This window comes from Macaca thibetana, chromosome 19, assembly GCF_024542745.1.
Source record: "Macaca thibetana thibetana isolate TM-01 chromosome 19, ASM2454274v1, whole genome shotgun sequence".
Classification (NCBI taxonomy): Eukaryota; Metazoa; Chordata; class Mammalia; order Primates; family Cercopithecidae; genus Macaca; species Macaca thibetana.
In genome coordinates this window covers 33,693,231-33,706,971 of record NC_065596.1, presented here as the reverse complement: position 1 = coordinate 33,706,971, position 13,741 = coordinate 33,693,231, and the positions used below count along the sequence as shown (strand labels likewise).

At 44.6% G+C, this 13,741-nt stretch overlaps 1 protein-coding gene across 6 annotated transcripts in view; it reads right to left on the bottom strand.

Annotated features, from left to right (window-relative positions):
- Positions 1 to 13,132, bottom strand: part of LOC126943010 (zinc finger protein 845) — a 223,377-nt gene extending 210,245 nt beyond the window's left edge. For 4 of the 6 annotated variants that reach the window (XM_050771249.1, XM_050771237.1, XM_050771232.1 and 1 more), the window contains exons 1-2: positions 12,935 to 13,132; positions 9,332 to 9,408 (exon numbers count right to left, since the gene is read on the bottom strand). In XM_050771249.1, coding sequence (XP_050627206.1) covers positions 9,332 to 9,346 — 15 coding nt within the window. In that variant the 5' untranslated portion in view covers positions 9,347 to 9,408; positions 12,935 to 13,132. Of the gene's footprint in view, positions 1 to 6,135; positions 6,263 to 7,573; positions 7,725 to 9,331; positions 9,411 to 12,934 lie in introns of those variants that run through there. The other 2 variants (XM_050771236.1, XM_050771242.1) reach the window with 2 other exon arrangements.
- Positions 13,133 to 13,741: the final 609 nt, after the last annotated feature.

The window sequence follows — 13,741 nt, the reverse complement described above, 5'->3', positions numbered from 1 at the left end:
ACAATAATTTAGACAATATTTTCAATATGTTCTGGAGTTTATGCAGATTTTAAGGAAACTGCTACTGAGCCACTCCCTCAAACTAAAGAAGGAAAGCTTGTAAAATATACTTAAAAATGCATTCCCCAATACAAAGCCCTATTATATTGTAGACATAAAACAATCACTAAACTCATCAAAATATGGACTGCTGATTAAATAAAAACAAGTTCATTTACAATATATAGAAATGTACTATAATAAAAGTAGCACTGGCTTAAACAAGACAAGGTATGGTAGACATAAAGAAGGTAGGCATCATTCAATTTCATAAGCTCCCTCGAGATGCTTCACAAAGAGAAGACCTACAAAGACACTTAGACTCCCACACAATAATAGTGGGAGATTTTAACACCCCACTGTCAATATTAGACAGATCAATGAGACAGAAAATTAACAAGGATATCCAGGACTTGAACTCAACTCTGGACCAAGCAGGCCTAATAGACATCTACAAAACTCTCCACCCCAAGTCAACAGAATATACACTCTTCTCAGCACCACATGGCACTTATTCTAAAATTGACCACATAATCGGAAATAAAACACTTCTCAGCAAATGCAAAAGAATGGAAATCATAACAAACAGTCTGTCAGACCACAGTGCAATCAAATTAGAACTCAGGATTAAGAAACTCACTCAAAACCGCACAACTACATGGAAACTGAACAACCTTCTCCTGAATGACTACTGGGTACATAACGAAATGAAGGCAGAAATAAAGATGTTCTTTGAAACCAATGAGAACAAAGACACAACGTACCAGAATCTCTGGGACACATTTAAAGCGGTATGTAGAGGGAAATTTATATCACTAAATGCCCAGAAGAGAAAGCGTGGAAGATCTAAAATCAACACCCTAACATCATAATTAAAAGAACTAGAGAATAAAAAGCAGAGAAATTCAAAAGTTAGCAGAAGACAAGAAATAACTAAGATCAGAGCAGAACTGAAGGAGATAGAGACACAAAAAAATCATTCAAAAACCAGATGAATCCAAGAGCTGGTTTTCTGAAAGATTAACAAAATAGGTAGACTATTAGCCAGACTAATACAGAAGAAAAGAGAGAAGAATCAAATAGATGCAATAAAAAATGATAAAGGGGATAGCATCACCAATTCCACAGAAATACAAACTACCATCAGAGAATACTATAAACACCTCTGTGCAAATAAACTAGAAAATCTAGAAGAAATGGATAAATTCCTGGGCACATACACCCTCCCAATACTAAACCAGGAAGAAGTCGAATCCCTGAAAAGACCAATAACAAGTTCTGAAATTGAGGCGGTAATTAATAGCCTACCAACCAAAAAAAGTCCAGGACCAGACAGATTCACAGCCAAATTCTACCAGTGGTACAAAGAGGAGCTGGTACCATTCCTTCTGAAACTACTCCAAACAGAAAAAGAGGGAATCCTCCCTAACTCATTTTACGAGGCCAGCATCATCCTGATACCAAAATCTGGCAGAGACACAACAAAAAAGGAAAATTTCAGGCCAATATCCTTGATGAACATCGATGTGAAAATCCTCAATAAAATACAGGCAAACAATGCAGCAGCACATCAAAAAGCTTATCCACCACGATCATGTCAGCTTCATCCCTGGGATGCAAGGCTGGTTCAACATATGCAAATCAGTAAATGTAACCCATCACATAAACAGAACCAATAACAAAAACCACATGATTATCTCAATAGATGCAGAAAAGGCCTTCGACAAAATTCAACAGCCTTCATGCTAACAACTCTCAATAAACTAGGTATTGATGGAATGTATCTCAAAATAATGAGAGTTATTTATGACAAACCCATAGCCAATATCATACTGAATGGGCAAAAACTGGAAGCTTTCCCTTTGAAAACAGGCACAAGACAAGGATGCCCTCTCTCACCACTCCTATTCAACACAGTACTGGAAGTTCTGGCCACGGCAATCGGGCAAGAGAGAGAAATAAAGGGTATTCAATTAGGAAAAGAGGAAGTCAAATTGTCTCTGTTTGCAGATGACATGATTGTATATTTAGAAAACCCCATTGTCTCAGCCCAAAATCTCCTTAAGCTGATGAGCAACTTCAGCTAAGTCTCAGGATACAAAATCAATATGCAAAAATCACAAGCATTCCTATACACCGATAACAGACAAACAGAGAGCCAAATCACGAGTGAACTTGCATTCACAATTGCTACAAAAAGAATAAAATACCTAGGAATACAATACAAGGGACATGAAGGACCTCTTCAAGGAGAACTACAAACCACTGCTCAAGGAAATAAGAGAGGACACAAACAAATGGACAAACATTCCATGCTCATGGATAGGAAGAATCAATATTGTGAAAATGGCCATACTGCCCAAAGTAATTTGTAGATTCAATGCTATCCCCATCAAGCTACCACTGACTTTCTTCATAGACTTGGAAAAAACTATTTTAAATTTCATACAGAACCAAAAAAGACCCCGTATAGCCAAGACAATCCTAAGCAAAAAGAACAATGCTGGAGCCATTACACTACCTGACTTCAAAGTATACTACAAGGCTACAATAACCAATACAGCATGGTACTGGTACCAAAACAGAGATATAGACCAATGGAACAGAACAGAGGCCTCAGAAATAATGCCACACATCTACATCCATCTGATCTTTGACAAACCTGACAAAAACAAGCAATGGAGAAAGGATTCCCTATTTAATAAATGGTGTTGGGAAAACTGGCTAGCCATATGCAGAAAGCTGAAACTGGATCCCTTCATTACACCTTATACAAAAATTAACTCAAGATGGATTAAAGTCTTAAACATAGGACCTAAAACCATAAAAACCCTAGAAGAAAACTAGGCAATACAATTCATAACATAGGCATGGGCAAAGACTTCATAACTAAAACACCAAAAGCAATGGCAACAAAAGCCAAAATTGACAAATGGGATCTAATTAAACTGAAGAACTTCTGCACAGCAAAAGAAACTATCATCAGAGTGAACAGGCAACCTACAGAATGGGAGGAAATTTTTGCAATCTATCTATCTGACAAAGGGCTAATATCTAGAATCTACAAAGAACTTAAAAACAAATTTACAAGAAAAAAACAACCCCATCAAAAAGTGGGCGAAGGATATGAACAGACACTTCTCAAGAGAAGACATTTATGTGGTCAACAAACATATGAAAAAAAGCTTATCATCACTGGTCATTAGAGAAATGAAAATCAAAACCACAGTGAGATACCATCTCACACCAGTTAGAATGGTAACCATTAAAAAGTCAGGAAATAATAGATGCTGGAGAGGATGTGGAGAAATAGGAATGCTTTTACACTGTTGGTGGGAGTGTAAATTAGTTTAACCACTGTGGAAGACTGTGGCGATTCCTCAAGGATCTAAAACTAGAAATACCACTTGACCCAGCAATCCCACTACTGGGTATATACTGAAACGATTATAAATCATTCTACTGTAAAGACACATGCACACATATATTCATTGTGGCACTGTTCATAATAGCAAAGACTTGGAACCAACCCAAATGCCCATCAATGATAGACTGAATAAAGAAAATGTGGCACATATACACCATGGAATTCTGTGCAGCCATAAAAAAGGATGAATCCATGTCCTTTGCAGGGACATGGATGAAGCTGGAAACCATCATTCTCAGCAAACTAACACAACAGAAAATCAAACAGTACATGTTCTCACTCATAAATGGGAGTTGAACAATGAGAACACATGGACACAGGGAGGGGAAGAGCACATACCAGGACCTGTTGGGGGTTGGGGAGCTAGGGGAGGGATGGCATTAGGAGAAATACCTAATATAGATGACCGGTTGATGGGTGCAGCAAACCACCATGGCACATGTATACCTATGTAACAAACCTGCACGTTCTGCACATGTACCCCAAAACTTAAAGTATAAAAAAAATTACAAAAATTAGCCAGGTGTGGTGGCATGCGCCTGTAGTTCCAGCTACTCTGGAGGCTGAGGCAGAATTACTTGAACTTGGGAGGCAGAGGTTCCAGTGAGTTGAGATCTCGCCACTGCATCACAAACACAGCCTGGGCAAGACAGCCAGACTCTGTCTCAAAAAAAAAGAGAAAAAAAAAAAAAAAAAAAGGACCTCTCTGCCTAGTGCCATTCCAGTACTGAGTAAACAATCCCAGAAAGCCCAGCGTACTCCCCTGTTGCACACACTGCAATCTGTGGCAAAAGCAGAACAAAAGAAATGACTGAGGCTGAAAGACTTCAACAGGCAGAGAGGGCTGGAGACAGCACCATGAGGTTTCCGGAGCCCCAGATGCAAAGGAGGAGTTGCCAATGTTTTCCCATCAACTGATTAGGCCTCCCAAGTACAGGAAATGGGGCAAAACCTGAATACGTCAAGGGGGCAGGTCTATGGAGGCCTCAGCTCTGATCTGTATAGACAGAGAACTGAGCATCAGATGCAGTCAGGTACAGGGGAGATCACAGGAGACCCCTTTGACACAACCCTCCCTGTACCCCTCAGAGTGAAGAAACCAAAGAGGTCACAGAAGCCACATGACAAGGTGCTGTCCATCATGATAAAGACTTTGCCTTTGTCACTGTTTGAGCTGTAGCACCATGGAAGAGTGAAAGGATAAACTATTACACATCAGAAGAGCCCAGGGATAAATGAGGGCAAATGGAAGTTTCCATTGAGAGCTCACAGGATTTAAACTCTTTTTGTCCCATAGAACTCTTCAACTCAGAAAGAGTTACCTGACTACTAACGGTGCAGCTTCCTCTCTGTCCATTTGAGCTCTTACCTGTGTTCACACCTTTGATGCGTTCCCAACCATTTGATGTTTTTGTTATTCTCACTTCACTCTCCACAGTCCAGGGCTCTTTCCCTTGCCCCAACATGGAGATAATACTCATTTCAGAAAGAGAGATTCCTGCTTAGAAAAAGAAAGGAATGTGATGTGCTGTGGCTTTTACAGAATCTCAGCCCTTTGTTTAGAGGAGGAGAGAGGACATTACAAATGGATCTAGAAAAATGTTTCACAAATTCACCCCTGAATGCCTCCTTCTGAATGTTTAGGGAACATGGTAAGATACGGACATCAAGCCGTCCTCTAAGAAGTACTAAATCACAAGCAAAGGGATAGAAAACAGCAAAGTGGGTTTTTTTTACTTTTTCTTTTTTCTTTTTTTTTTTTTGAGATGGAGTTTCGCTCTTGTTGCCCAGGCTGGAGTGCAGTGGCGCAATCTCTGTTCACTGCAACCTCCGCCTCCCGGGTTCAAGTGATTCTCCTGCCTTGGCCTCCCAAGTAGCTGGGATTACAGGCGCTTGGCACCATGCCTGGCTATTTGTTGTATTTTTAGTAGAGATGGTGTTTCACCATGTTGGCCAGGCTAGTCTCAAACTCCTGACCTCAGGTGATCCACCCGCCTTGGCCTCCCAAAGTGCTGGGATTACAGGCGTGAGTCACCGCGCCCAGCCCAAAGTAGATATTTTTTTTTTTTTTTTTTTTTTTTTTTTTTTTTTTTTTTTTTTTTTTTTTTTTTTTTTTTTTTTTTTGAGGCGGAGTCTCGCTCTGTCGCCCAGGCTGGAGTGCTGTGGCCGGATCTCAGCTCACTGCAAGCTCCGCCTCCCGGGTTCCCGCCATTCTCCTGCCTCAGCCTCCCGAGTAGCTGGGACTACAGGCGCCCGCCACCTCGCCCGGCTAGTTTTTTGTATTTTTTAGTAGAGACGGGGTTTCACCGTGTTAGCCAGGATGGTCTCGATCTCCCGACCTCGTGATCCGCCCATCTCGGCCTCCCAAAGTGCTGGGATTACAGGCGTGAGTCACCGCGCCCAGCCCAAAGTAGATATTTTTAAAGTCTACCATAAGATTTATTTCTGCTTAAGCTATGGAACCACCAATGACATATCTTGAAGCGGGTAGATCATTTGAAAACGGGATAATTAAACAAGTCCAGATGCTGCACTATTAAGCTTTTCATCTGAGAATTAACATAGCTTCAATCTTAATTGAGCAATGCAGGGGCTCCCAAGAGGCACACAAGGTAACACGCAGAGATACAGCAGAGCAGATCCCAGCTTCTGAGGGGCATTATCCTCACCCAGGGAGACCAGGTTCCTGTAGTTCTCCAACATCACGTCCCTGTACAAAGCCCTCTGAGCAGGGTCCAGGCATTTCCACTCCTCCTGAGAGAATTCGATGGCCACATCCCTGAATGTCAACCTTCCCTGATATGAAAAAACACATTTCACCAAGAAGTTATGGGTAAAGTTATTATCTTCACACAAAAGACGAAAAGAGAGGTATAAGTCAATTTAGTTTAAATGAACGTTCTGGGAAATCTATGGAAAGGTATTTTCAGGCAAACTGTGTCTGAAAAACACTTTTTACCAAGCACATGTGGGGAGAGTTATCATCTTTACATAAAATGAGAAGAGAAGAGAATTGTACGGATTTACTGAAGGGAAAGTTCTGGCAGACCCATGCTAAAGTATTTTGGGGCACTTAGGGATGTTAGGAAGAACATTCGGTATGTCTCCCTAATTGCATTTTATTACACTCTTCTGTAAGAGCTCATGATATCTTCTAAATAAGTGTGGATTTCTCTTTCTGTAGACAATGGAAGAAACAGAGAAATAAAAAATCAACACATGGCTGTCTCTATAGTAGTGCTAGAGATTATGTTTGACACACAGTGATATTCAGTATCTAGATGCGCCAGAAGAGGTGTGTGGTCTTCAGAGATGACAATGTCCACGGTGGCTTTAAAGAAAGAAAGGTCAGAATCTAAAAAGTGTGGCCGGGTGTGGTGGCTCACGTCTGTAAACCCAGCACTTCGGGAGGCCGAGGCGGGTGATTACGAGATCAAGAGATCGAAATCATACTGGCCAACATGGTGAAACCCCGTCTCTAGTAAAAATACAAAAATTAGCTGGGAGTGGTGGCACACGCCTGTAATCCCAGCTACTCGGGAGGCTGAGGCAGGAGAATCACTTGAACCCGGGAGGTGGAGGTTGCAGTGAGCCGAGATCACGCCACTGCACTCCAGCCTGGGCAACAGAGTAAGACTCCATCTCAAAATAAATAAATAAATAAATAAAATAAAAAATAAAAATACAAAACTGATTCATGAAATGGTGATGTGTCTTCTATAAAAGCCATAGGATTGGGCATCCATACATTCATGCACACACACATACACAAATGTAAATTAACAAAGAGAAAACATGCCTCTCAATGACGTATTTTTTATGACTTTTTTCACTATCATTTTTCCTCATGTGCATTTCAGCATCTTGGGGACAGTAAAGTGTGTAAGTTGTATTTAACTTAGTTTGTCAACATTATGTTATATATGGCCGATAAAAGAATGGTAAAAACATGAAAAAACATTTAAAGCTTTAACTTCAATCCCTATGAAATAGTTATAGTCAAACTACAAATAAAATTCTATCAATTTAAATTTAAATATTTAGGCTGGGCGCAGTGGCTCACGCCTGTAATCCCAGCACTTTGGGAGACTGAGGCGGGCGGATCACCTGAGGTCAAGAGTTCGAGACCAGCCTGGGCAACATGGTGAAATGGCAGGCACCTGTAGTCCCAGCTACTCGGGAGGCTGAGGCAGGAAAATCGCTTGAACCCTGGAGGCAGAGGTTGCAGTGAGCCGAGATCGTGCCACTGTACTCCAGCCTGGGTAACAAAAAAACAAAAAACAAAAAACAAAAAAACAAAAACAAAAAAACAAAGCAAAAAAAAAAAATGAATTAAAAGCCTGAACTTAAGACCTAAAATGATAAAACTCCTAGAAGAAAGTGTAGGAGAAAAGGTTTGTGAAACTGAATTTGGCAATGATTTCTAAGATAGGACACCAAAGACACGCGCAAGAAAAGCAAAAATATCCAAACGGGACTACATCAAACTTACAAACATCTCTGCATCAAAAGAAAGAATCAAGAGATTGAAAAGCAACCTCCAAAAGAAGGACGTGCTGAAAATGACTTAAATAATCTCCTGCTGTTAGAGATTTAGATTGTTTTCTGGCCGGGAGAGGTGGCTCATGCCTGTAATCCCAACACTTTAGGAGGCCAAGGCAGGTGAATCACCTGAGGTCAGGAGTTCAAGACCAGCGTGGCCAACATGGTAAAACCCTGTCTCTACTAAAAATACAAAAATTAGCCCAGCATGGTGGCAGGCACCTGTAAACCCAGCTACCTGGGGGGCCGAGGCAGGAGAATCGCTTGAACCCTGGAGGCAGAGGTTGTAGTGAGCCGAGATCGCACCATCGCACTCCAGCCTAGGGGATAAGAGCAAGTCTCAAAAAAAAAAAAAGAAAGAGATTTAGATTGATTTCATATTTTAAAATTGGTGGAGCCAGGCATGGTGGCTCACGCCGGTAATCCCAGCACTTTGGGAGGCCAAGGCAGATGGATCACCTGAGTTTGGGAGTTTGAGACCAGCCTGACCAACATGGAGAAACCCCGTCTCTACTAAAAATACAAAATTAGCCCGGCATGGTGACACATGCCTGTAATCCCAGCTACTTGGGAGGCTGAGGCAGGAGAATTGCTTGAGTTTTCTGGAATTTACCAGGTACTTGTGCACATTAGTACGTGACTTCCATGTGCAACTTCTCTACTCCTGATCCACAGAGACCTCACAGTGCATCCAGATGTGGCCGCTAAACAATCCGCGTTGCCTAACAGTCCTGACACCACGGGGCCCACACTTCATGTCCATCCATGTCTGGGTGTGAGCCCTTCCCAGGACCATGCCCAGTAGCGCCTCTTCCCAAGTTCATATCACTGGGTCACAGGCAATGGAATCTAAGTGAAATGAGAGGGACTGAGGGAAGGCACAGGTGAGTGCGAGCAAACGTGTCAGGCAGGACGCTTCAGACTCAGAAGATTTGCAACTCCAAAGAATGAAATTTCGGAAAGGAAACAGAAACAGAATAAGCTGGGCATGGTGGCTCACGCCTGTAATCCCAGCACTTTGGGAGGCCAAGGCTGGTGAATCACGAGGTCAGGATTGGAGACCAGCTTGGCCAACATGGTGAAACCCCCATCTCTACTAAAAATACAAAAAATTAGCTGGGTGTGGTGGCGGGCGCCTGTAATTACAGCTACTTGGGAGGCTGAGGTAGAAGAATTGCTTGAACCCAGGAGGCAGAGGTTGCAGTAAGCCAAGATCACAACACTGCACTCCAGCCTGGGTGATAGTGTGAGACTCTCTCTCAAAAAAAAAAAAAAAAAAAAAAAAAGAGGAAACAGAACAATCCACCGAGAATATCATTTTACCTGAGGAAGAGCCATCCCTGTCTTCTCTTTCTTTCCTCTTTCTTCTCTTCTGGACTTCTTCCTCAGGCCACATGAGCCTTTAAAAGTTAATATAGAATGTGAAAAAGAAGTTATCTAATGCCTAGAATTAACACACCCGCTCCCTGTGCCACGACCATACACACAGGGAAGACCTCACCCCGTGCAAAGACAGTCCTCTGCCACCGACTGCACCAGGAGTGATGGACAAGAAAGAAACTTGTAGGAAGACCAATAGGTGAGTCTGTAACCGCTTTCTTAAGAACCCACTCTCCTCCTAGAGAAGCCCACACGCACGCTGCAGCAGTGGGGAGCTGGGCTGGACTGAGCTCCCCTTCAGGGCGCACACCTGGCCTTGAGCAAACCTCATGCAGAGCACAGCCGCCCTCACATCTCTATAGATCCCAGGCTGAGCTTAGCCCTCAGAAATGGAGGACACAGTCTGTAATCCCAGCACTTTGGGAGGCCGAGACGGGTGGATCACCTGAGGTCAGGAGTTCAATACCAGCCTGGCCAACATGGTGAAACCCTGTCTCTACTAAAAATACAAAAATTAGCCAGGTGTGGTGGCGCACACCTGTAGTCCCAGCTACTCGGGAGGCTGAGGCAGGAGAATCGCTTGAACCCAGGAGGCGGAGTTTGCAGTGAACTGAGATTGCCCCATTGCACTCCAGCCTGGGCGACAGCAAGTGAGACGCCATCTAAAACATTTTAAAAAAAGAAATGGAGGACACAGAGCCTCAGTATCAATGCTGGACACAGATTAGAATCAGCTGGGGTAACGTAACTACTTCAATGCTGGACTCCAACCCCATTACATTAATGGAAATCTCAGGTAAAGAGGTACAAGAGTTTTATTTGCAAAACGACTCAGTACTCTCAAGTCAAACCAGGATTGAGCTCCACTTTGAGGGAGTGTGAAATAACAAGAAATATATTTTTGGTCTCTGCTCCTGGTTCCTGGGACATAGATCCTAAACCCCTCACAGAAAGGGGTGTTGGGAGAATCTTTTGTTCTCATATGTGGTCTTTGACCCCGCATCCTTGCACAAAGCTCCTAAATCCCTTGGAATTTCCTGCATGATAGGAGTGGTTTTTGTTCTAATGAGGCAAGTCTTGGTGGGCTCCTGGCCACAGCTAGTTGCCAGAAAGACTAAGCCATGATTAGAAACTTGGAAATTTCAGCTCCATCATTCATTTCCTAGAGTGGAACAGGCTGAAGATTGAGTTAATAATCTCTCATGCCTACAGGATGAAGCCTCAATAAAAATTCCTGATCTATAGAGTCTGGAGAGCTTTCTGGTTGACAAACACATCTGAATGCCAGGAGGGTGGTACACCCAAATCCACAAGACAGAAGCTCCTGTGCTCAGAACATTCTCAGCCCTCACCATACATATCTCTTCATCTGGCTGCTCATGGCTATCATTTATGATATCCTTTATTCATACACCAAATCCTCACTTGATCTTATCAATAGATTCTTGGAAACAGGAACTTTAAGTGAAATGGCAACTTTTTTCCTCATCAACATAAAAAATGGCATTGAATGGCCGGGCGCAGTGGCTCACGCTGTAATCCCAGCACTTTGGGAGGCCAAGGTGGGCGGATCAAGAGGTCAGGAGATTGAGACCAACCTGGCCAATATGGTGAAACCCCATCTCTACTAAAAATACAAAAATTAGCTGGGCATGGCAGCACGTGTCTGTAATGCCAGCTACTTGGGAGGCTGAGGCAGGAGAATCACTTGAACCCGAGAGGTGGAGGTTGCAATGAGTGGAGACCGAGACACTGCACTCCAGCCTGGCGACAGAGCTAGACTCCATCTCAAAATAATAATAATAGGCCGGGCGCAGTGGCTCAAGCCTGTAATCCCAGCACTTTGGGAGGCCGAGACGGGCGGATCACGAGGTCAGGAGATCGAGACCATCCTGGCTAACACAGTGAAACCCTGTCTCTACTAAAAAAAAAAATACAAAAAACTAGCCGGGCGAGGTGGCAGGCACCTGTAGTCCCAGCTACTCAGGAGGCTGAGGCAGGAGAATGGCATAAACCCGGGAGGCGGAGCTTGCAGTGAGCCGAGATCATGCCACTGCACTCCAGCCTGGGCAACAGAGCGAGACTCCGTCCCAAAAAAAAAAATAATAATAATAATGACATTGAACAAAACAACGTTATTTGAGGACCTGCTGTATATCATTTCATTCATGACTCAATTTCCAAGAACCTATAGAAAACATTAAGCGAGGACTGACTGCAAAAAAAATCAGTAAACATAAGTAAGTGCTTCCAGCAGTTCTGTGAGCTGTCCTCACAAATTAATCAAAACCAAAGAGGGAGTCATGGGAGCCCCAAAATATAGGTCAGTTTTAAGGACAGGTGACAATCTATTACTTTTGACTGATGTCTGAAGTGGCAGCAGGGTGGGGCGGGGGGGGGGGGCTGGTCTTGTGGGACTAAGACCTTAACCTGTTGGATCTGACTCTAACTCCAGGTGCACAGTGTCAGAATTGAATTGAATTATAGGACACGCAGCTGGTGTCCACTGGAGAATTGCCTAGTGTGTGGGAAAAAAACTCCCACACATTTGCTGTCAGAAGTGTTCCATGTTGGCTGGGCGCAGTGGCTCATGCCTGTAATCCCAGCTACTCAGAGGTTGAGACTTGAACTTGGGAGGTGGAGGTTGCAGTGAGCCGAGGTCGCACCACTGCACTCCAGCCTGGGTAATAGAGGGGGAGACTCGTTCTCAAAAAATAAAAAAAAGAATACTGGGTGTCACAGGACAGGCCGAGGTCACCTCCTCCACCATGGGTGTCACAGAACAAGCCCAGCTCACCTTCCCACCACGGGAGGTGACTGCCTAAAGGGGCGTGGGAGCTGAAGGCCCTCCCTGAGAAAGATTTCAGACGAGAAAGACAGATGGCACCTTAGGACAGGGGTGGGGTCTGCAGAATCCCAGAACCAAGGTTAAGGAACCGGCCCCTCCGGACTGAGGCTGCAGCGCTGCGCACCAAGGGCCAACAAGGGCGAGTCTTGGAGAACCGGATAGACCTGAACCCACCTTGCAGGTGAAGGCTCTAAAAAGTGCCCCCGGCTGGGCGCTGTGGCTCACACCTGTAATCCCAGCACTTTGGGAGGCCGAGGCGGGCGGATCACGAGGTCAGGAGATCAAGACCATCCTGGCTAACACGGTGAAACCCCCTCTCTACTTAAAAAAAAAAAAAAAAAAAAAAAAAAAAAAATCAGCTGGGCGTGGTGGCGGGCGCCTGCAGTACCAGCTACTTGGGAGGCAGAATGGCGTGAACCTGGGAGGCGGAGCTTGCAGTGAGCCGAGATCTCGCCACTGCGCTCTAGTCTGGGCGACACAGCGAGACTCCGTCTCAGAAAAAAAAAAAAAGAAAAAAAAAAGCGCCCTCCTGCGTGGCGGGAAGAAAAATCGGTAAAGGATTTTAGGTAGCAAAAGACGCGAAAGGCCATGTTTACCTAGCGCAAGGCAGAAAGACCAGATTCAGGAAGTAGCCTTAGAGGGACTTTAACCCAAAGGGAAAGCGATCCCCGCACTCTCGCAGCAACGTCAGAATTTACCTGGGGTGGAGGGCGCGGTGCGGGCATTTTAAGATCTGTAGGGATCCTCTCCAGACCCGGCGGATGGAAGAAGGGGGACTGCGAAGCGCAGATTTAATCTGGAGAGAGTGAAACTCACGCTCTGCGGCGCAGCCTTCACTCCCCGCGATCCGCTTCCGGTTTTGCAGAAAACCGCGCGCAGCTGAGACCGGGCGGCTTGGGGGCGGGGAAGGGGCGGGGCCTGGCCAGGGAGAGTAGGGCAGGGGGCGGGGCCGGAGAGGACTGAGGGGTTCTAGGGGCGGGGCCTAGGAGGGGCGCGACCGGCACAGGGAGGGGGCCGGGGAGAAAACGCGCAGGGTGGGGCGGGGTCTGGACAGGCAGGGGGCGGGGCCGGGAGGGACCAAAGGAGGGCGGGTGGGAACCTGCGTTCCCAGAGCGTCCCTATCTTCTGGGTTTGGGAACGCTTAAGTCTATTTCGTGTCCTGCGGAGCAGTTTTGCTTTCTGCTTATTTTAAGTTAATGTTTCAATTTTAAGGTAAACCGTTAGAATTATGTGGGCCATCGCTATTGGAAACAAGATATTTTCGTAAGTTGCAAACTTAAATTGCTCTACTATTTTTAAAAAGTTACTGCTTTTTCTAAAGCAAGAGTTAATGTCACCGGTATTAGCCCTCCTCGCTCCACACCTCAGGTATTTACCATATGAAAATCTCTGCAACTGTGCACAGGGCTGACTCTCTCCCTTCATGGTGAATGGGTGTAGAATATGGAGGGGATTGTGTTAAGTTCTGTTGCGAGGTGACTTGAAATTACTTACACATTCTGCCC